The sequence below is a fragment of the Parathielavia appendiculata genome (genome assembly GCF_033297405.1).
Source record: "Parathielavia appendiculata strain CBS 731.68 unplaced genomic scaffold N657scaffold_5, whole genome shotgun sequence".
In the NCBI taxonomy this organism is placed as follows: domain Eukaryota; kingdom Fungi; phylum Ascomycota; class Sordariomycetes; order Sordariales; family Chaetomiaceae; genus Parathielavia; species Parathielavia appendiculata.
The window spans coordinates 497,294-517,812 of NW_026944224.1; the positions used below are offsets into that span (position 1 = coordinate 497,294).

Below are 20,519 nucleotides of genomic sequence, written 5' to 3' on the forward strand. Positions count from 1 at the left end.
GGAAGACAGAGTGTTATGATGTTGTTCTCCTTGCAATAGTCGTCAAATTCTGCGCTGATGTGACTCTCGTGGGCGTCCAGTACTATCATCCGGTATGCACCTTTCCGACGGTGTTTCGTGTGCTCATCAAAATGCTGTAGCCATTCCAGAGCAATCTTGTTATCTGTCCATCCGTTGGTTGTTGTTGCGACGGCCCAGTCGTCGGGTATCTGGTGCTCAGAGTACCAGCTGGTGTCACGGGCCTTGGTCAGGGCGGACTTGGTACCGTGACAGCTGGCGAGGTGAAAACGGCCCTTCACCACCAAGAAAGGCGGTACTATATAGCCGTCGCCAGCGATACTGCAAATCGCTGTCGCCCATTCTCGATTCCCCGGCTGAATGGCTTTTGGTTTGCCGACTCGATCGGAGCGCGTAACCACCATCCCAGGCCGTATCATGCCCATCATGAAGCCGGTCTCGTCCAAGTTGTAGAAGTCGCAATCGAGGATACCATATTTCGCTCGCATATTGGCGACCAGTCGGAACCATGGTTCGATAATTGCAGGGTCTTCGCAGAGGCCTCTCTGATAGTCATAGACGCAATTAAACGCGTCTTTAGCTCTGGACGTCGTACAATGAAGCGGTTTGGCCAGTTCTTTCCAACGTGTCGCGCACCGCGTTTCCGAAGCAGGAGATTGGCGATATCACCCACGTCGACAATCCGGGGCGAAAACCCTCGCGAATCTTGGTCGAGTATGTATTGAACAATTGCCTCCTCTTCGATCTTCGTCAAATTCGAACGGCCGTGATAGCTGTCGGACTTCGCGATCTTTCCCTTCATTCTATCTGCAATTGTCGACTTGGGGACATTGTATATCTCTGCGGCGCGTCGGATACTCAAGCGCGGTGTTGATCGAATCGCATTGATCGCGAGAAGAACTCGGTTTTCTGGGAAGCTGTCGGACATTGTTGTGGTAGAGAAAACGCGTGTTGACGTTGGGTGGTTATGGTGGGGGAAAATGTGTCCGAGTCAATGGGGTGTCCGAGTCAATGGTGGATCACGTTATATCTTATAATAAGCAAGCCTGAAAGATCCATACAAAGATAGTTAGATGCGTCCTATTATACTGAGCAATAGCCTAGTATATACCTGCTCTGCCTAGAGTAGTAGTACGAGCGATTATTATAGCTTCTAAGCAATATAAGCGCGCTACCTAAGGGCTATAACAACTGCCTTTAAGGTGACCCTAATGCGCGATATAGAGAGCGAAGCCTAAGTTCCCTCTATTAACCTATACCTTGATAAATAGGTGATAAAAGCCGAGTAGCAGGTATAAAGGATAGGAATAGTAGAGCTCCAATATAATATAAGTGCTACTATAGCTTTCGGGCTTTAACAACGCAGGACTTAGAGACTTCTACACTCCTACTGGCAATATCTAGACTTAAAAGTAAGACTAGGCTAAGCAATAGCTGTGGGCATATACAATAGATAGTAGACGATAGCGGATAAGTGAAAATGGGAAATTCGCCGAGCAAAGCAACTAGAGCGTATTTCTATACTACGCCTATGCTGGTATAGAGAAGCAGCCGATCTCTATGTGCTTGAACCTATAGCATGACTACTATGAACTTATAAAGCGCTAATAAAGGTAAAGGGCTCGCTACTGATATAGCCTTGTATAGAAGTAATCGGCCTAACGATTTCCTCTTCGAAAGGCGAGTCCCTAGCGTACCCATGCCGCTCTACGGCTAAAGGAGAGCCCTAGAGACAGTGGCCCATCTAGTGCTTAGGTGCTAAGACCAAGACTTAAAAGACGGGTGCCTCCAGCTTAGAGATAGGAACGATCTAACATGGGCACTCGGAAACCACTCTAGCGCAGCGCAGATGGGTTATATAGCTCATGGGCCTTGGGAGACTAGCTGAGTATAGGCTCTCAATAGAGCGGGAGCGTACGGGAGCAGAGGAAGACTCTAAGGAAAGCGAAGGGACTAGGAGCCCGGAGGAAACTGAGAAGGAGAAAAAGAGGGAAGTGCACTAGGCTCTGGTGCTATACTGGAGCCGTAAGCGAAGAGCGCGAGCGATGCAGTTAAGTGACGGATACGGCCGGATGGGCGCCTATACCTTCGTCGTTACTAAGCCGGAAAGGTGAGTTTCGGACTGCTAGATAGGAGGGATTATAAGGAGCGCCCGAGCGGCAATTAAGCCGCGCAGAAGTGGCACGAGAGCGAATGTCTTGCATGTAAAACAGCGCGGAGAGACCACATGCCCTAACTGGGCGGGGCGATTGCCCTTGCAGTATGATCAATATATAAATATATTATAACGTGTTTTATCAGCGAGTGCACCACTGGTAAGGGCTGCACAGAGACTTAGTCTAAGTACTAACAGCTTATTCCCCGCTTATTCCGGTCGTTAGTGCTGCACCCAAATATATATGCAGCCCTTACCAGTGGTGCACTCGCTGATATGGTGCATTCGCTGATAAAACACGTTAACGTTATCTCTTCTTTTCCTTTTATCTTTCTCGTTTCTGTACTTCTTCTCGTTATCCTTATCTTTCGCTTCTTGCTCTTCTTAATTTTTAGCTTTCTATACGGATCTGTACTCTGATATCTTTTCTCTTTCTTCATTGTTTACTCATGTCCTTGCTTTCTTATTCTAATTTGCTATAGGGTATATCTGTCACGAGATTTCCCGTTCCTGTTCTCATGGTTATGTCATTTGCCTGCGGTCATGCATACGTCATGAGTCTGATGCATACCTCTGTGGTCACGCCTACGCATAGACCTCTGCTCCAGTCCTTATGGTCTGGTTGCACGCCCATCCTTTTATCTAGCTCTTGCTCTCGCAAAATTCCCTCGTATCTGCCGAGCCGTCTGCTGGATGGCAACGGAAAAGTGGCACCGATAGCTTCAGCCCGAAGCCATAAGCCAATAGTCCAACGCGCCGTCTTCGTTCTTCGTGCGTTCCTGGCGAGTCCAAAGTCCCATTCTCCCATCAGGATCACCATTCCCGAATCTCGCCACTGTACAGTATAAGCTTCCCGTCCACTGTCCCCTTGATGGCCGCTGTGAGGACCTTGAACATACCGTCGGCAGAGTCATCGAGCTCGACAGGCGCCTCCTCGCCCATACCCCAGGCTTGCGCCGCCCTGTTTCCCATGTCGGTCTGAACGCAACCGGGGTCCAGTATGAAGGAAATGAGCCATTCGTCCTCGGCGTTGATCCGGACCCCGTACCAGTTGAGCATGGCCTTTGATGGCCCGTACGAGGCGCTGGGCACCGGGGGTTGTTGCCTGCCAATCGGGCGGGTTAGTCACGGGCTTGGATGTAGACTGTTGCAGCAAGGGGCGCGTTGCCTGGTACAGCGAGACGACACCCAGGACGTTGACCTCGACATGCTCTCGGATGTCGGCCAAGTGGACGTCGTTGACCAATGGCCACTGCTTCGAGATGCCGGCGTTGGCAACGACGATGTCCAGGTGGTCGATGCCGTTTTCCGTCTGAAGTTGGGCGACGGCGTCCACAGCACTCTGCTCCTTGCCGGCGTTGTATTGGACCGTCATCAATGTGGTACCGGGGCCTTGGCCGAGGTCGCAAGCGCCCGGGCGGTCGGATGACCCGGGTCACGCACAGCGGCTATGACGCTCTTGGGGGTGCGCGCCAGGGGCTGTTGTTCAGCCTCTCTTGACTTCTCTACAGACACGGCGCATCGGTCTGGCCAAGGGGCATACTTACGTGGTTGGGCAGTGCTAGGAACCGCTTGACGAGCGCGTGTCCAAGGCCACGGTTTCCGCCGGTGATCAAGACGATGGTCGGGCCCATTTCTCGTGTGGTGAATGATATGGAGAGAAGTGTGGGATTGGGGAGGGCAAAGCAACTAGGTCAGACCATAGGGGATCACATCATGGCATATTGTGACTATTAGTACGGATACTTTGGTTCTCCAGGTCAACGTTTTTCTAGCTAGGCATTGTAACTGTATTCGGTGAGTGGATATACAGGTCCGTCGCCTATGGTGAGCAGTTTAACATTGAGAGCACCCAGCCCCAACAAACATTGTTGATCCCACGCCGCAAATATTTGATGGGAGCCTGCATGGCCATGTTTGTTGGGCCCGTCGCAAGGACCCGCATCGGGGCTCATTCGCAACCCTCGATTCAACACGATCAAAATGAGCTCAACCACCGTCATCCGCGGTCCCAAACTTTTGGTCGCCTGTTGGCCTGCAGTGAGCGTGAAGTTTGGAGAGCATGATTATAGGCAGGGCGGGCAACCACATCCACCCGAGCACCAATGGTCGAACTGCCATCTTGGCGCCCAGAACAACCATACACTGCATCGCTCGAAGTCAAGATTCGGAGCAGGTACATGCTTGAGGATTTGTGAATGTAAATCTTAACCCAGTCCTATAGCTCCCTATCTCTATCCTCATGCCCGCAAGAACGTCTTGTACACTGCAGACTCCGTGCAATCCTCCCATGGGTATCCGATCTCCTTCAAAAACCGCTGCAGTTCGCTGACCTCCTCATCCGGGCACAGAATGCCGGTCAGCACCTGGCCGATGTCTCCTCCGTAGTTCCTATACTGGAACAGACTGATGTTGTACTTCGGACGCAGTGTCCTTAGGAAACGCTCCAGCGCGCCAGGTCGTTCGGGAAAGCGGAACATGTAGAGCCGTTCGTTCGGCACGCAAGATCGCCCGCCCACCATGTAACGAAGATGGCTCTTCGCAAGCTCGTCACCGGATAAGTCGGTGACTTCCATGGTCCCTGGTGCGCTGATGCGGCCGATGATAGTTTGAAGTTCCTGCGCCCGCTGACTCGCAGGGCCGGTGAGAGAGATGCCAACCAACACGTTGGCCTCGGAGTCGCTGGCGTACCGGTAGCTGAACTCGGTCACGGGATGGGGCATGACGGCGTTGATCAGCTCGGCAAACGCACCGGGCCTCTCCGGGATTTTGACCGACAGCAGTGCCTCTCTCCCTTCGCCGTACGTAGCACGGGCAGCGACAAAGCCCAGCCGATCAAAGTTCATATTGGCGCCGGACGTGATGGCCACGACCGATCTCGTCGGATCACTGGACGGGTTGGCGGCAACCCATTTCTTGAGGCCGGCGATGGCCAACGCGCCGGCGGGTTCGATGACGGAGCGAGTGTCCTCAAACATGTCCTTGATGGCGGCGCATGCTTCATCGGTCGTGACCCGGATCATGTCGTCCACCACCTCCTGGCAGATGCGGAATGTCTCTTCGCCTACCGTCTTGACGGCTGCGCCGTCGGCAAACAAGCCGACGTCCTTCAGGAGCACACGCTCGCCCTTGGCGAGGGACTGCGTCATGGCGTCTGCGTCGTACGTCTCGACTCCGATGATCTTGACGTGTGGTGCAATGCGCTTCACGTAGACGCCAACACCAGCGATGAGGCCGCCTCCGCCGACGCAGCAGAAGATAGCCTGGAGCTTCTGGAGGTTCGTCTGGGATAGGATCTCCATGCCGATGGTGCCCTGGCCGGCAATGACATAGGGATCGTCGAAGGGGGGGATGTTGATCAAGCCGTCCTGCTTCTCCCTCCGGGCGCACTCCTCCTTGGCTTCGTCGAAGTCGGCGCCGTGGAGCACGACATGGCCCCCCATGCGAGAGACATTGAGGTGCTTAATACTGGGGGTGCCCTTGGGCATCACGATAGTGGCGGGGATTTTGAGCTTGCGGGCCGAATAGGCGACTCCCTGGGCATGGTTGCCAGCGCTGCAGCAGACGACGCCTCGCCAAGACTCGGCGGGATCCAGATGTGCCATCTTGTTGTAGGCACCTCGCAGCTTGAAGCTGAAGACGGGCTGCTCATCCTCGCGCTTGAGCAATACTTTACATTCGAGGCGATTGCTTAGGTTGACGGCGTGAACAAGCGGGATCTCGTTGCACACCTCTCTGACCCGGGGGTAGGATGTAATGATGAGGCGGAGGTACTGTACCAGTGTTAGTTGCAGGTGAATGGATAGATGAGGATATACGGAATGTATGGTCACTTGCATCCGGATTTCCATTTGGTAGTAGGAACTCATCGGGGACGATCTTCTTCAAGTGTGTCTTCCTGTCTTCGGCCGGTGGAGTGGGCTTTGCGCTGTACTCGGTGAGCGCGAAGCTGCTCAGGGATGGCGTCCTGGCCAGCGGTCCGTCGCTCAGTGAAGGGGGGGTTGTTTGTGTCGGCATCTCCTCAGTGCCGTTATTACCATTGGTAATGTTATCATTAGCGACAGGGACTTCTTCCATGCCATTTGCCAGGTAGTTGCCCTCGGTCTCCAAGGAAGCCATAGTCACAACGATACTCTGAAGTATTCAATACTTCATGAAAGTCGGTGTGTCATAAAAGAGCAACAGCAGCTCCGTTGTCGGCCATTTGGTAGCGTTTCGATGTTGAGAAATTTGGTGGGTCTCCGCATGACGCTAAGTAGCTTGGCGGATGTGGAGGACGGGAAGACCCCGTGGACCCACAGCTCCATCTCCAGTTGACTGGAAATCCGTTTTTGGTGCTGTCATGCAAGCTTTCATTCAACTTCACCCCATTATAGTAGGCCGCCTCATACCGTCGCCAGACCGAACCCCCTTCACCGCGTACAAGGCGCACCTCCAGACAGACCGCCCAATATGTCCGACCGACCGCTGTCCAGCCGGCCACTGCCATCGTCCTTCGACAACAATGAGTAAGCCAAACTCAGGACCAATCACCCTTCCAAATCCCTCTCCTCGATCACCACACAACTACTTACCTAGCCGTCCACCTAACAGCGATTTCTACAACGAATCCGGGTTTCAAAAAGTTCTCCGCCGCCTCAAAGAAGAACCCCTGATCCCCATCGGCTGCGCCCTCACCGTGACGGCCTTCGTTAACGCCTACCGGGCGATGCGCCGCGGCGACCACCACAAGGTCCAGCGCATGTTCCGGGCCCGCGTGGCAGCACAGGGCTTTACCGTGCTGGCCATGGTAGCCGGCGGCATGTACTACGCCGAGGACCGCAACAAGCAAAAGGAGCTCTGGAAACTCAAGCAACAGCAGGAGGCCGAGGAGAAGCGGCAGAAGTGGATCCGGGAGCTCGAGGCGCGCGACGAGGAGGACAGGGCCGTGAGGGAGATGATGGAGAAGAGGCGGAAGAAGGCTGCTGAGCGCAGCAGCAGCAGCACAGGGATTGCTACTACCGAGAGTGGTACAGAGGGCGGTGGTGGTGTGGCGGCGCAAGCGAAAGCCGCCCTAAAGGAGGTAAATGCCGCAGCAGCCAGCGGGGAGACGGCAGAGGGAGGAGGACACGCAGCAGAGCCCGCTGAACAAGCGGCAGGCAGCCAAGTGAGGTCCGGCAGTGGTGTGCTGGGCTCGCTCGGAGGATGGTTTAGCGGGTCGAGTAACGCGCCGGCAGACTCGGCTCAGGACTTGAAGGATCAGGAACTTGAATCAGGAAGCTCCCAGAAGTGAATGTGTTTTGGGCAGGATATGCTCCGATGTGTAAGTGTACAATACAGCGACTGGATTGCGGGAAAATGTGATATGTATAGGGAAGAGGAATGGTCTGGCGTTTGGAAGGGGATTGGACAAAACTGTCACTGATATACCGCTGGCAAGTTTGTGTGGTCCAGTTAACCCAGACTCTCCCAGGATTTGCCTTGTATGCCTATCTATGAAGTAGGCCGAATCGTTCTCGCTCTCAATACACCCATGGGTCGACCGCTGTGGCTATCGGTGCCTGTCGAATCTGCTAATCATAACCCCTCCTACCGCTGTCTATCCCATACTACCGCCACTCCTGTTTGCCCCAACCAGCCCAGCCATCTCCAGCAAAGAGCGGTCGGCGTCAATGTCGCCCGTGCCGAGGTTGATCCTCCTCCTCGCCTCGGCCTCCATCGCCTCCCAGGCCCAGCGTTCAGCCTGGTGGCGTGCCTCGTCGTCTCCGCCACACCCCCATACCTCGAGACTTGAAACCTCGAAACGATCCTGGAAGTCATACTTCCTAGCCACACTCGTTTGGAATGCGCCGCCCTGCGACGTGTAGTCGTGCGTGAAGCACCCGAACTCGAAACTACTCTCCAGAACAAGCGAGACTGGGCCGAGTGCTATTGTGTTTGACCGGCGAGACGCTTGAGTAGCCTGTGGAGGCGGGCAGCCGAATGTTATGCCCCCAATCGGCGCCGAGGCGGATGGTTTGGAGAATGATGCATAGTCCTTGTTGACCGTGGATGCGTGGAAGACATCGTGGATGGGCTGGAGCTGGAACAAGAGCGTATCCTCTGTCCCAAAGCACTCTCTGTGGGCATGTTTCCAGGGTTGGCTCAGGTAGACACCGAAGGTCACACTATCGTCATCGGTCCTCATGCCGTTCTCGGGATAAAATCGCCTGGTGGGCAGGGTTGCGAGGAATGCAGAAGCAGGCCCAGAGTGTGCGTCAGCCGCCTCGCCTGGGAGTCGAGTTCCGCTCACAAGGAGGAGGGTCGGTGCCCTCCAGTTGAAGACCTTGGACTCAAAACTCCCCATGCTGAAACCGTCCTCGTCGCCCGAGTACAGGAGACGGAGTCTGCGGAAAAGTGAAGAGGCTGGTATGAAGAAGGATAACTGGGACAGGATGTTGAGGTTCATTATGGACCCTGTATCCTGCAGTAGCGGCTGTACCAGTCCAGAGGGCAAGCTCCCCGGCTGAGGTTGATCGCCTATACGCCGATCCAAGGCCAGATTCTTTGAGAACAAGAAATGCTCGAATAGGGCAGTGAGACCGTCGAACATGAAGGGCATCGATGTGGGTATAACCGTGTTGAAGCGGGAGAACCCGATCCCGGGCGTCTTCTCGACGTTTAGGAAGGCCGCGAGGATCCAGTCTGCCGTCGCCCTCAAATTGTCCAACTCGCCGCCAGATAGTCGATTCGAATACGAGGCTAGGTTCTCTTGCGCATCTAGCGGCGCAATCAAGAGGAGAAGCATGATGAGTTTTCGCCAGTTATCCGCCGGGATCATAGCGCCGTGGGTGGCGGGCGGCTTTTCCTGCTTTGAGGCGGGGATGTAGTCCAAGGAGTCGAGAGCAGCGAGGACCAAGTCATCGTCTTCGTCAAGTTCGCTTTTTGCGTCTTCGTCATCACCTGGCTTGTCAATAGGAAATCCCTTCGTCTGAGGTGCGTTGCCATCCTGACCAAGCCCTTTCCCATCGACCTGGTCCTTCGGGCCACCCTTGTCGCCCTCTCTCTCCGAGAGACACCGATCGTAGACAGCCAAGCTTTTGAAGAGCAGTTTCCTGCGGTCCATGGTGCCCCTGGCAAGAACCCGCCGGTATCTCTCGGTCAGAATGGTGACGACCATGACCATTTGCTCCAGCCCCAGGACAGCAGGGGCATCCTCGAGGAACGGGAAGGCGCCAATACACGACATCATCTGAAAAATAACGGGGGATACGCCAAGAACGTCTGGAATCTCGAGAAATTGTGCGATTGTATCTTCTTTCAAGTAGCGGAGCCCTTGCGCATTGTCGGCCAGGCTCTTGAATACGTCCTTGAACGAGTAGAGCTCGAGGGATGTGAAGCATTTCTGAGCAAACTTGTCGGCCTAGGGACGTCATGAAAAATGAGCATCCGAGGACTCTAAGCCCGCTTATTGAGGACTGCAGGCCGGGAACTCACCAATGTTTTGGCCAGCTGCTCATGGGAGAGAGAAGCATTTCTCCCGTCTGACTGCGCTTGCCCCATGACGTACGTATTTCAGGACCGTCCTCGTAGGCATTGAGCGAACGGCAAGGGTGGTTTTGCTTGTATTAACGAAGGGGTGACCGGGGTTCTCAAGTCATTGTTAAGACCCTGAGATTTAGCTTCGAGCCAGGGGAGTATACTGGATGTTGCAGTGGCCTTCTTTTGCGGTTGAACTTGAAACAGATACATGGTGATATAAGACGGTTGCTCCAATTGTGGAAGGTGGCCCCGCCGTGTAATAGTTAACCCTTGTGTAAGTACTGTACAGTATAGTACCATAACGCAAGGTAAGTAAGGTATGGAAGGTATTTCATTCTTGCCCAAGACTGAACATGGGCATTGCACGCTACGCGGTCATGGTATCTCAATATCGCTATCTTCTAAAGGTGCCTCCATCGCCAACAACGCTGGGCGGCATGCGCTTTGCAACCATCAAGTGCGACTGAACCTCAATCGACACTGAGGAAACCAGTGTTCAGGCATCTCTACATATCTGTATACATTGTAGAGTGTTGCGAGAACCAGGTCGATACGTACGATCAAACTTGGATGCCGTTTGGGACAAAAGCCCTCATCTTGAGCATCCAACTGACCCGGGCGAGTAGCACCTACAGGTGTGACTGACCAGCAAGGTTGGAAACCTTAAAGCCATCCGGACGCTTCTCGTTGTTCTATCCACGCCCATCCCAAGACCGATGAGAGATCATCTGCCTGGTGGCTCTCTGATTCCTTTGATCTTGGCACGACATGGTCGAGTCCACCTTCCAGGACTGTCTTGCTCGAGAACTGCAATTTATATCCGTATTAGGTACTGTATCATCACGGTGTGCCTGCTTGACATTCAGGCGAACGTGCTGGATCGGCGAAACCCAATTCAGAGAACCCCCACAGGTTTGTTTTGTTTTGCGCCGACTCCCCCTTCACAACCATCAACACGCTAACTGGTGCCACAGGCCCTTGCTCACAGCTGGCCCGGAACCCACATTTCAGCCCACCCGGCTGCATTCAGCTACCGACGAACGAGACATTACTTGTCGATCGTTTGCTGATGTTGATCAAGCTGAACCTTGTTCGACAAATTTCCGCATCAACCTACCTGGCCGAACTCCGATCGGCCCTGGAAAAGTTTCTCGCGAGGCGAGAATTGAATACCCCCCCTGCCCCAAGGGCTACGTCCAGGCCACAAACCGGCGGCACGACTAGACAAGTTGGCCGAGGTATCGCGATGCGTCGCCTCGCCGTTTACCCTGCTGGCGAGCTGGGCCCTAACATTCTCTGGGACCACGGCCGCAGTCCGCAACCCCAACGCTTTCCAAGCGGAGGACATCATCGGCCGCGATGTTGTGATTCTTGGGGGCGGCGCAACAGGGACTTATGCGGCGGTGCAGCTTCGTCGCCAGGGCCACACTGTTGCCCTAGTCGAACAGAACAGCCGCCTGGAAGGTCGCGCCCCAACCGTCTACCTACCCAAAGTCGGATACATCACCTATGGCGTCGAAGGATACTTCAACAACGGGATGACCAAGGAGTTCTTCGCGCTGCTCGACGTCGACTACGAGTCACTTCTTCCCGGCTCTTGGGCCTCGAAGCACATCGACTCCCGTTCGGGCAAGCGCATATGGCCAGGCAGCGACATCCTCACAACCGCCGTCGCCGCCGTGCGGTACCGCACTGCCATCGGAGAGTTCGACTACCTCGCTACGGGCGCGTACTGCCTTCCAGGACGAGGTCCCCGAAGTGCTCCTCCGCCCGTTCCGCGAATTTGTCGTGAAGCACAACCTCCAAGGCGCTATCGACTGATCTTCACCTTCGCCCAGAACGTCGGGAACATTCTTGACACGCCCCTCCTCTGTGTGATCATGGACTTTAGCATTTCGCAGATCGACGCTCCACTGGAGGGTAGCTACATCAGGCCCAAGAACGGCACCAATGTGCTTTCGACGAGGCCGCAGCTTACATCGACGAGGCCAATACCATCTTGTACAACTCCACAGCCGCGCAGATAACCCGCGACCCGAGCGACGTCCAAGCTATGGTGCGAACACCAAACCGGCTCCCATAAACTCGTCCGTGCCAAGAAGCTCCTCGTGGCGTACCACCCCACCCTCCCCAAGCTCACGGGCTTTGACCTCGGGGTCGAAGAAACTGCCCTGTTCTCCAAATGGACGTACAAGAGCTACTACGCCGCCGCACTCAGAGTCCCCTCCCTGCCCGACGGGTTCAACCTCCTCAACACATACCCCGAGAATCAGCCGGGCGGCACCCCAACGACCCCTTTTCAATGGGCGCTCGAGTACTCCGGCGTGCCGGGGTAATACATGAGCAAGATGGTCGGCGAGGCTAACTTCACTGAGGCGGAAGCGCGGCAGATGGTGCTTGACACATCAAGCGCATGGGCTTCGCGGGCACCTTTGCGATCGAGGATGGACAGGAGCCGAGCTCGTCACGTTTGTGTCGCATTCGCCCGAGACGCTGATGGTTCACGTGGATGAGATGCGAGAGGGATTCTACAATAAGCCTTATGGCTTGCAGGGTTATACAATACGTACTATACGCAGTATACTTTCTGTACAGACTACTCGACCGTGTTGTGGAATTATACGGTAAGTATCATAAATATGATGGGGCTGTAGATGCGATATGTCGGCTTACATTGATAGAGATAACGAGTAAGATCTTACACATAGAGTTATAGATGAGTTAGATATACGGAGTAGTGCTAATTCCTGAAGAGGCTGGAGAGTGTGTTCTTGGCTAATGTACGGATTACTTGTTACAATACGTGAGTACTTTACACACTGTACCATGTATCGACTTAGAGCTCCACGATGCCGAGACCGCTGTTACGTCATTCTTGCCGTCTGGGAATGTTGCTATGGTGGGGTAATTGGGTCACCTGTTGCCCTCCTCAACGACGGTGCCTTGCATGAGAGCTCGGATGCATCGTCGCCCAACACGCTTCCCGCCTTTGGGCGATTCTGCCCAAGTACAAAGCAGCTCCGATTCCTACCCCGCTTGTTCGGTCTTGCTCTCCAGCCTTCACTGGCATCAACCCCTTGCCCACCAGCTCCCTGACCAGCGCCAACACATACAGACAAACAAGCAAGGCGGCCAATTTCATAGAAACGTTCGACCCGCACCATGGCCGACAAGCTAGAAGATACCCCGACCGTCATTGACGAGACCACCATCTCGCCCAGCCGGCCGGATCAAGCGAGGAAGGACTCGCTGGAGCATCACTTGAGCCACCGGCCAGAGCGCCAGGAGCTTGTAGAGAGTGCGTACATCGTTGCTGCGGTTAACCTCAAAACTGTCCCGCGGTGCTAAAAAACGGCCCTCCTACCTTCTCAGGGAATATCCTCCCTGCGTCCACAGCCGCCCCGGGCATTCAAGCACAGCAAAAAGAGGTGAGTAATTCGCACTCGGGGGGAAGGGCCGCTGCTTTGTTTGAGAACTGCCCCGAATTGCATGGGTGGATGGGAACAATCAGCTGATTCGGTTCGACTCGATAACGCGCTGCAGCTCGAGAAGCACATGCGGGCCGACTCGCTGAACGAGAAGATTTCCCATCGACCTTCTCCGGAGACGTTGATCAAGGAGGGTGTGCTTCATGAGGACCCGCGCTCGCCCGAGGATAAATACGCCGAGGCCATTGAGGAGGAATACGCCAAGCGGGAAGGTGGTGCTTGAGGGGGCGACTCTTGTAGACCGACTATGATCTTTTCCTCCATCGGCCTTCTCAGAGGGAGCAACTTGTCTTTTTTGTTTGATTTCGAGTTTACTTGGCTGAGATCTGTCTTATTTTGACATGCTAGTCCATGAACGGGGAGGCTGCGCTGAGCTTGTCATGATGCACAGTCTGATGAAGCAAACCATACATCGTAGTGGACAGACATGGCGAATATGGCCTTTGGAGTGATGCCTCGTTCCAATTTGGAAGTTTCACCTCTGTATCGGTCTGAACCATTAGAAAAGGGGGATCTATTTGACCAAGGACTGCTGTAGTCAGATACATGCCGGTTCAAGCGTCGTACCTTGCTCACTTTTTGGTGTCTAGGGTCAGGTATGAGATCTGGCGCCAGCCTCCCACCAAGTCCTCCAATCATCTGGAGCGGTGACTTGTTCCTGTACTGTAGACCGTCATGCATGAACTATTGCAACTGCAACAGTGGGGCTCAACCACCTCCCCCTCTCAGAGCCGATCCGGTGCAACATCTCGGACGACATTGTAGGGAAGAGTGATGCGAGGCATGGTTGACCAACTAACTTCCTGCAATGGACTGTGTGTACCGGTACTCAGCTAGAAGCCTCCTTGGTACTGTCTATCTTTAGCTATCCATCCATCCCGCAACCTTGAGAACGTTAAATACCAGAAGATCCGTCGACGCTCAAGCCAAGTGTAGTTACCGACCGTTTCATCCATTGCTGGATGGGCGTTCCTGCCGTTCAGGAATGTGCCAGTGGCCCAAATCTACCGTACCAGTAAATGCCCAAACAAACAACCAAACTCCGACCCAACACCATTTGGTAACACAATACAACCGAAGGCGACACATCGAACCACTAATTTCCGAAGTGTAGAACCACCGAGGTCTCAGCTTCTACTTGCTGCGGGAGCCCCCAGAGTACTGGTAATAGTCGGACGACCTGGGTTCGTCCTTGTCAGCGTGAGAGCGGTTGTGGAGGACGATGACGGTGCTTGATCCGCCGCGGGAGCTCGGGACTTCTTTGATGTCCGTATAGAAGCCGGCTAACAAGCTTGTGAGTTCACTACCTAAGGCAGCGGGCGACGTGATTTTGTTTGGGGGGAGGGGGTGGGGTTGGGGAGGTAACACACCTGCGGATCCGGAGCGGTACCGCGCTTCGATGGTGAACTGGGAAGTGCTGGTTGAAGAGTCCATTGAGATGGTGCTTGGTGCGTAGGACGAAGACGAATATGTGGATGCTGCTCTGGGAGCTGAGTAGGTCGAGTGATGGCTGCTGTTGCTAGCTTGAACGACAATGACACTGGATCCGTAACGCGAGGACATTGCGTGTTCGGGCGAGAGATTGGTTTCAGTAACGGGGTGCTATGGGAGCAATTCTCGGTCGACTGGATAGAGAGCAGAAAGACGAGAGCGAAGTGACGCTACCATGGCTGGGGACAGAGGGGAACTCAGATCTTATACCTATGTACCAAGCCCATGGCGGCCACTCTTTGTCGCAGCGGCATGACAACTCGGGGTGCCTCAGAAATGTGAGGCAAGCATCAGACAAGGCAAGCCCGGTGTATTCCCAAGGCAGATCCCAAGGCCCGCTGGTGCCTTGTACTTCGTCGTTCGTCAGGCGTGAAAATGGACGAAAATGGAGCGGTTGAGATGACTCAAACTGCCAAGTGCATAGTTCTCCTCACAACGTCTCAAAGTCCCAGGCACAAGCGTGGGGAGCCTTCAACGGTGCACGATTGGGGCTGCTGTGGGCAATCCAATCAACCTCAACCCCCCACGACAAGCAGTGTTTACGCCCCGGCCATTGTCGGGCAGAGAAAAGAGTGCCATGGGTACAAGAACCGTTCAGTGGCGACGCGTGACTGGCAGGTTGTTCTGGGTGAGGCGCGAGCTCAGCCTCACTATGCTCTCTACCTGGGCGGCGCCTTGTGGGCTACCTCTCATAGAAACGGTCAACGTGAGGCTTCCAGTTGGGGCTTGAGACTTGAGGCACACCGCAGGGCTCTCGGAAACCGTTGAACAGCGATGATTGCGCCTTGTCCAGCAGCACAGTTGCCTGCCTGCTGCCTTGAACTTCAGACGGCCGGGCTTGAAGCTGGGCAGTTTCTGTGTCGTTGTGTGGCTGGGGCAAGTGAGTCATGCCTGATAGGGTGGCTGCAGCAGCGTCAGCCTGAGAACGGCTATGATGATCACCAAAAGTCAAAACGAGCCAGAGTGCTTCTGATCAAACTTACAAACTGCCAACCTGAGCTGCATGGGCGATGGTCTCTCACTTTTCCTTTCTGCCAATGGCAGGGCCAAATCAATTCACAGCATGGTTGCACAAGCGATTTGCGCTTGGCGGTGCTGCATTGCCCAATGCCTATTTCCTGTGCGGGCAACACCAGCGGCGGATGTCAGAGTCGTGGCCATTTCTCGGGCAAATTGGCCGCATCTCTCGCTGTCTCTCTTTGGGATCCCGCTGACCAGGCGAGGAGTGGTGTACGAACCCAAATACCAGGCCAGTGGGAAATGCGGTGTGTCTTGCATCAGACACCCATTGGGTTCCACGCCGCTCTTGGCGCGTACCTGCTTCTCCAGCAATGCGCTAACCTGTCCTGGCTAGCCGCAAGCTGGTGGGGTTCCCATTTCGTCAGTAGTACGCGGGCACCTCCTTGGCCAGGTCTTGATGATCTGGCAGCATCTCAAACCGCCGCCCACCTCCAGCGAACACACACGCGTTTGTTGGTGAGACCACCGCCATTGCCCTGCACCTTCGACCGCCCCAAAAATCTGAACGATTCCGCGCCCGGCTTTGGACTCCTCCGAAAACTTGTGCAATCCATCCTCAAGTGTCGGCCCCTCGCCCAGAAATGCAGCGCATTCTCCTCCCGCTTTCGCTGCTCGCCTCGGCAGCTGTCGGTGTCGCGGCCTCGGACGATCTCAAGATTGACGTAACACTTCCCGTGGAATGCGACCGGAGGACGCAGAGAGGAGACACCATCAACGTCCATTACAAGGGCACCCTGCAGACCAATGGCGAGAAATTCGATGCCAGTGAGCCCTGGCCTTGAATTGCCCCATTCCGTACCTGGCTCTCGAATTGAAGCTGACCTACGTGCTCTGCGCCAGGCTATGACCGTGGGTCACCTTTCAGCTTCAAACTGGGCGCCGGGATGGTGATTAAGGGGTAAAGTCCACAAGACAACGATGAGATCAGATGTTGGTTGAGGACGTTGTGCTGACAAGGATCCTAGTTGGGACGAGGGTTTGCTCGATATGTGCATCGGCGAGAAACGGACCCTGACCATCGCCCCGAGCTACGGCTATGGAGATCGGAGTATTGGGCCCATTCCTGCCGGCTCGACTCTCGGTAAAACGCCCTTTCCCGATTCTTGGCCCCAACCGGCTTCGGCTTCTGTTGCTTCGTGTTACTTATGCTATTGGCGCTGGCAGTCTTCGAAACCGAGTTGATGGGCATCGAGGGCGTGCCCAAGCCCGAGTCAATCATCACCAAGTCGGCTACCAACAGCCCCATTGCCTCTTCAGCAAGCCAGAAGGTGGCCGAGAAAGTCGCTAGTGTTGTTTCTGAAGCTGCCGATGCGGCGAAGACGGTGATCATGGATACCGACGATGTTCAAGAACACAACGAGCTTTAGTTGACCGTCTCGCCGAGGACGGGAGCATGGTATGGACCTGTAGGTTCGTTCATCAGGGTCTGAGAAGCTGCTCACTGGCTGTTGTCATGTCTGGCGATACAGAGGGAAAGAACTGTCGTGCTACTGCTGTTTTGCCCTCATCGGCGAATAACGCGCCCGCTGTGGGAGGCATACCCATTTCAAACAAGCGGATCAAAAAGACATCAACACTTTGTTTCCGGTTTCACTTTTCAGCGCACCATCGGCTTTTACTGATGATTTCGAGGAATGTGGAGCTGGCCCAACAGGAAGAGGCGATTGAGCTGCTTGCTGAGCTCGGTTGGTTTGGGCCCGCAGCGGCTGCCCGGCTTATACACAAGCTCGACGTAATCAGCGATTACTCTTGCCTCATTATCTCAATCTTTCTGTATCTTTCCCTTTCATCACTTTACAGAAGATGACCTGGTCAGTACTGTCCATGGCACGACTTCACTTGACCATCGCGGCATAAACACACCAGCAGCGCATTCGTTGCCGCAGGGGTGCGCTGGGTGCCTTCGTCTTTCTTCTATCATTATCAGGTCTACTCACTTCGACGATGCCTCGGTGGCATCGCCAACACGACCATGAACAGCCAGGCTGGAGGCGTTGGCCATCATGGACTTGGCTCCCGCCCTTGAATTTCATCATAATCCATTATGCCTACTTCATCATCATTTGCCTGGCCATGTCACTCGTCTTCTGGGGATCGTCTAACCCCGCCCAAACCATCAGCTACACGGACAGCCTCTTCTTGGTGGTCAGCGCCATGACGGAAGCAGGTCTTAACACTGTTAACCTCAGCCGGATGACGACATGGCAGCAGGTCATCCTGTTCCTGCTCATTATCTTCGGAAGCTCCGTGTGGGTATCCATCTGGACGGTCGTGGCGCGCAAGCACGTCTTCGAGAAGCGGTTCGAGGATATCGTCCGCGCAGAGCGCAGGCGGAGGGCGAGTCGGCCACTGAGTGCGACTAGCCTGCGGAGGCTACAGCGGTTGCTGTCATTCCGGAGGCTCTCGACAATTGCCCCACCACAAATCCCCCGCGGAGCCGCCCCAGAAGGAGAGCGTTCAGAGCCGCCGAAGACACCTCCTGCCAGCCAGCAGTTTGCCTCGGACCGGCCGGACGCAAGCGACGCTTCTTCGCATGAAATTGACGCCACCTTGGCTGGTCTCGGAGCTTCCATCGAGAGACCGGTGACCCCTCCCCGCATCGTCTTCGTTGACAGCCCTCGGCCCAACCAAGGCGCGACTTTTACTGGCGCCGAGCACCAACCCGAGGAGCGAGAGACAACCATTAGGCATCGGAACGGAAGGGAGGACACCGTGAGCCATGAAAAGGACGAGTTCGACGTCGGCCGACTCCTCGCACGTCGGGCAGGCGGGAGGAATGCGCAGTTCCACGGCCTGACCACCGAGGAGCGTGAGCGTCTCGGCGGATGCGAGTACCAGGCCCTCCGAGTGCTCTCCCTGATCGTGCCCCTGTACTTTGTTCTCTGGCAACTCCTCGGCTGCCTTGCCCTCGGCGCTTGGATCAGCAATAACCAGCCCGAACCTCCGCTCAAAAACGGCATCAACCCCTGGTGGCTAGGCGTCTTCAACGGCGTGTCTGCCTTCAACAACTCGGGCATGTCCCTGCTCGACGCAAACATGATCCCCTTCCAGGAGTCGTATTTTGTCCTCATCACCATGGGCCTCTTGATCCTGGCGGGTAATACCGCATACCCTGTCTTCCTGAGGCTGATTGTCTGGTCGCTGCTAAAGCTGCTGGCTTGGGCCACGAGCGAGGACGAGCTATCGGGCCTCAAGGACACGTTCATGTTTATACTGCAGTATCCCCGGCGCGTGTATACCAACCTCTTCCCTGCCCGTCCCACCTGGTGGTTGGTCTTCATGCTCATCCTCCTGAACTCTATCGACTGGGTAGCCTTTGAACTCCTCAACGTGGGTAACCCGGCCATGGAGCAGATCCCTCCCAACTCCCGCGTGCTGGACGGATTGTTCCAGGCCTTGGGTGAGTCGTTAACTTTTCCCTCCCTCTACTCCCCTGAAATAGAATGGCTTTGTAGCTTACCATCTTCGTCAAAGCTGTGCGCTCCGGAGGATTCTACGTCGTGCCGATCCCTTCAGTATACATTGGGCTGCAGGTGCTCTACGTCGTGATGATGTATATCTCTGTCTACCCGGTCGTTATCACCATGCGCCATTCCAACGTGTACGAAGAGCGCTCGCTCGGGATATACGACGAGGACGTAAATATGCCTGATGATGCCGACCCGGAACTGGCCACTTCTTTCAGCTCACCTCCTGCTCGCCGGCGTCGCGGCACTAGCAATGGCATCGTCGCCACACTCAGTCTCGCCATCAGTAAAACCTTCACTTTCCACGGCGTCGGCGCCAAACCACCGGACCCACTACCACCACCCAACCACAACCACCACCGCGGTCCGGAACAACATTTCCGCACAATTAACTTCATCAGCCAACAGGTCCACGGCCAACTAGCCCACGACATCTGGTGGCTCGTCCTCGCCATCCTCGTCATCATGACCATCGAGACGGCCAACTTCCTCGCCGACCCCGTCAACTTCTCCGCCTTCAACGTCATCTTCGAGGTGGTCTCGGCTTACGGCTGTGTGGGCATCAGCGTCGGCGTGCCCCACGACGCCTTCAGCTTCAGCGGGTCGTGGCACGCCGCCTCCAAGGTGGTGCTCTGCGCCGTCATGCTCAGGGGCCGTCATCGCGGGTTGCCGGTTGCCCTGGATCGGGCGGTGCGGTTACCCGGGGAGGCGCTGCATCGGGACGAGGAGGAGGATCATCGTATCAGGAGAAGTCTTACGAACCGGAGAGCTAGTGCTGATGCTTATTAGGGGGGTGCACGTCGGGTGCGGCGGCGGGTGGGGAAGGAATTGGGGTCTTTCTCTCTTGAAGCGAAGCTTCAATGACGAACTGACACTGTTTTACATAGTGGAAGTGAAGAAGGAGCGAGATCTCCATTTACTGGCTCAATCCTCCGGAGTTTCTCGAGGAGGAATTGGTCGCCACAGCAATTCGACATGGCTTGGCGTGACCCACACAGGGTTCGGAAGCTTCGCTTCTCAATTACTTGGGTGAACACAGTCAAATATTTTATGAGTTTTGGGGCTTGGCTAACGACGGCCACTCATATCTTGAATAGGTTGCGCTCTGGCTTGTTGTTAGACTACAGGACTTGGGTTATGAGGATAGACGGGGTGGATAGATGTTTAGGCGAAATGGGGCCGTTGCTGGCTAGGCAGACATGACATCCTTGTATATGGGAATGTGGGCACATGTAGGTTTTGCATAGGGTTGAGAAGCAGTTACGCCACGCCATACATGGTTGTATAGTCAGCGTCATGGGGACCTCCCTGGGAGATGTCGTAATATCATCTCGCCATGATCATCTATGGACATGGCTCCATGTCACATGGAAGTCGCCA

At 55.0% G+C, this 20,519-nt stretch overlaps 11 protein-coding genes across 11 annotated transcripts in view; 6 read left to right on the top strand and 5 right to left on the bottom strand.

Annotated features, from left to right (window-relative positions):
* Positions 1–946, bottom strand: part of N657DRAFT_571152 (uncharacterized protein) — a gene marked incomplete at both ends in the record, with an annotated part of 5,175 nt that extends 4,229 nt beyond the window's left edge. Inside the window, one exon of the mRNA XM_062788792.1 lies at positions 746–946. Within this exon, the coding sequence (XP_062647998.1) occupies positions 746–946 (201 nt within the window). The remainder of the gene's footprint in view (positions 1–745) is intronic.
* A 1,861-nt stretch (positions 947–2,807) lies between these two features.
* On the bottom strand, positions 2,808–3,807 carry N657DRAFT_663353 (NAD(P)-binding protein; the record flags this gene model as incomplete). Its single annotated transcript, XM_062795176.1, has 4 exons — positions 2,808–3,278; positions 3,319–3,565; positions 3,604–3,631; positions 3,721–3,807. The coding sequence occupies 4 exons, from the start codon at positions 3,805–3,807 to the stop codon at positions 2,987–2,989; spliced, it is 654 nt and encodes a 217-aa protein (XP_062647999.1). The 3' UTR covers positions 2,808–2,986.
* Positions 3,808–3,937: 130 nt separating this feature from the next.
* On the bottom strand, positions 3,938–6,385 carry N657DRAFT_689815 (threonine ammonia-lyase precursor). The gene is made up of 2 exons (XM_062797009.1): positions 6,011–6,385; positions 3,938–5,946 (listed from the first exon to the last, which is right to left on the bottom strand). The coding sequence occupies exons 1-2, from the start codon at positions 6,290–6,292 to the stop codon at positions 4,414–4,416; spliced, it is 1,815 nt and encodes a 604-aa protein (XP_062648000.1). The 5' UTR covers positions 6,293–6,385; the 3' UTR covers positions 3,938–4,413.
* A 131-nt stretch (positions 6,386–6,516) lies between these two features.
* On the top strand, positions 6,517–7,697 carry N657DRAFT_617227 (uncharacterized protein). The gene is made up of 2 exons (XM_062790514.1): positions 6,517–6,681; positions 6,767–7,697. The coding sequence occupies exons 1-2, from the start codon at positions 6,626–6,628 to the stop codon at positions 7,443–7,445; spliced, it is 735 nt and encodes a 244-aa protein (XP_062648001.1). The 5' UTR covers positions 6,517–6,625; the 3' UTR covers positions 7,446–7,697.
* On the bottom strand, positions 7,599–9,868 carry N657DRAFT_384170 (uncharacterized protein). The gene is made up of 3 exons (XM_062787121.1): positions 9,629–9,868; positions 9,146–9,554; positions 7,599–9,082 (listed from the first exon to the last, which is right to left on the bottom strand). Exons 1-3 carry the CDS (start codon positions 9,692–9,694, stop codon positions 7,752–7,754), a joined length of 1,806 nt encoding a protein of 601 aa, XP_062648002.1. The 5' UTR covers positions 9,695–9,868; the 3' UTR covers positions 7,599–7,751.
* Positions 9,869–10,110: 242 nt separating this feature from the next.
* N657DRAFT_655535 (uncharacterized protein) lies at positions 10,111–12,327 on the top strand (the record flags this gene model as incomplete). The annotated part of the gene is made up of 7 exons (XM_062794610.1): positions 10,111–10,130; positions 10,953–11,625; positions 11,661–11,729; positions 11,773–11,997; positions 12,034–12,066; positions 12,134–12,227; positions 12,269–12,327. 7 exons carry the CDS (start codon positions 10,111–10,113, stop codon positions 12,325–12,327), a joined length of 1,173 nt encoding a protein of 390 aa, XP_062648003.1.
* Positions 12,328–12,835: 508 nt separating this feature from the next.
* On the top strand, positions 12,836–13,384 carry N657DRAFT_571917 (uncharacterized protein; the record flags this gene model as incomplete). The annotated part of the gene is made up of 3 exons (XM_062788845.1): positions 12,836–12,971; positions 13,046–13,101; positions 13,217–13,384. The coding sequence occupies 3 exons, from the start codon at positions 12,836–12,838 to the stop codon at positions 13,382–13,384; spliced, it is 360 nt and encodes a 119-aa protein (XP_062648004.1).
* Positions 13,385–14,295: 911 nt separating this feature from the next.
* On the bottom strand, positions 14,296–14,724 carry N657DRAFT_680258 (uncharacterized protein; the record flags this gene model as incomplete). Its single annotated transcript, XM_062796260.1, has 2 exons — positions 14,296–14,444; positions 14,532–14,724. The coding sequence occupies 2 exons, from the start codon at positions 14,722–14,724 to the stop codon at positions 14,296–14,298; spliced, it is 342 nt and encodes a 113-aa protein (XP_062648005.1).
* Positions 14,725–16,253: 1,529 nt separating this feature from the next.
* N657DRAFT_680259 (uncharacterized protein) lies at positions 16,254–17,039 on the top strand (the record flags this gene model as incomplete). The annotated part of the gene is made up of 4 exons (XM_062796261.1): positions 16,254–16,437; positions 16,513–16,570; positions 16,638–16,753; positions 16,837–17,039. 4 exons carry the CDS (start codon positions 16,254–16,256, stop codon positions 17,037–17,039), a joined length of 561 nt encoding a protein of 186 aa, XP_062648006.1.
* Positions 17,040–17,341: 302 nt separating this feature from the next.
* N657DRAFT_384205 (TrkH-domain-containing protein) lies at positions 17,342–20,021 on the top strand. The gene is made up of 2 exons (XM_062787122.1): positions 17,342–19,072; positions 19,147–20,021. Exons 1-2 carry the CDS (start codon positions 17,617–17,619, stop codon positions 19,926–19,928), a joined length of 2,238 nt encoding a protein of 745 aa, XP_062648007.1. The 5' UTR covers positions 17,342–17,616; the 3' UTR covers positions 19,929–20,021.
* N657DRAFT_384206 (uncharacterized protein) lies at positions 20,022–20,437 on the top strand. The gene has a single exon (XM_062787123.1). It carries the CDS (start codon positions 20,115–20,117, stop codon positions 20,340–20,342), a length of 228 nt encoding a protein of 75 aa, XP_062648008.1. The 5' UTR covers positions 20,022–20,114; the 3' UTR covers positions 20,343–20,437.
* Positions 20,438–20,519: the final 82 nt, after the last annotated feature.

Excerpts from the sequence above, each read along its gene's own strand:
- N657DRAFT_384206 (XM_062787123.1), top strand. The coding sequence starts at position 20,115 with ATGGCTTGGCGTGACCCACACAGGGTTCGGAAGCTTCGCTTCTCAATT.
- N657DRAFT_384205 (XM_062787122.1), top strand. The coding sequence starts at position 17,617 with ATGCCTCGGTGGCATCGCCAACACGACCATGAACAGCCAGGCTGGAGG. Across the intron at positions 19,073-19,146 it reads CGGATTGTTCCAGGCCTTGG|CTGTGCGCTCCGGAGGATTC; the intron begins GTGAGTCGTTAA and ends TCTTCGTCAAAG.
- N657DRAFT_384170 (XM_062787121.1), bottom strand. The coding sequence starts at position 9,694 with ATGGGGCAAGCGCAGTCAGACGGGAGAAATGCTTCTCTCTCCCATGAG. Across the intron at positions 9,555-9,628 it reads AGCAGCTGGCCAAAACATTG|GCCGACAAGTTTGCTCAGAA; the intron begins GTGAGTTCCCGG and ends TGACGTCCCTAG. Across the intron at positions 9,083-9,145 it reads GGTCGATGGGAAAGGGCTTG|ACGCAAAAAGCGAACTTGAC; the intron begins GTCAGGATGGCA and ends GTGATGACGAAG.
- N657DRAFT_617227 (XM_062790514.1), top strand. The coding sequence starts at position 6,626 with ATGTCCGACCGACCGCTGTCCAGCCGGCCACTGCCATCGTCCTTCGAC. Across the intron at positions 6,682-6,766 it reads TCGTCCTTCGACAACAATGA|CGATTTCTACAACGAATCCG; the intron begins GTAAGCCAAACT and ends TCCACCTAACAG.
- N657DRAFT_689815 (XM_062797009.1), bottom strand. The coding sequence starts at position 6,292 with ATGGCTTCCTTGGAGACCGAGGGCAACTACCTGGCAAATGGCATGGAA. Across the intron at positions 5,947-6,010 it reads TACCAAATGGAAATCCGGAT|TACCTCCGCCTCATCATTAC; the intron begins GCAAGTGACCAT and ends ACACTGGTACAG.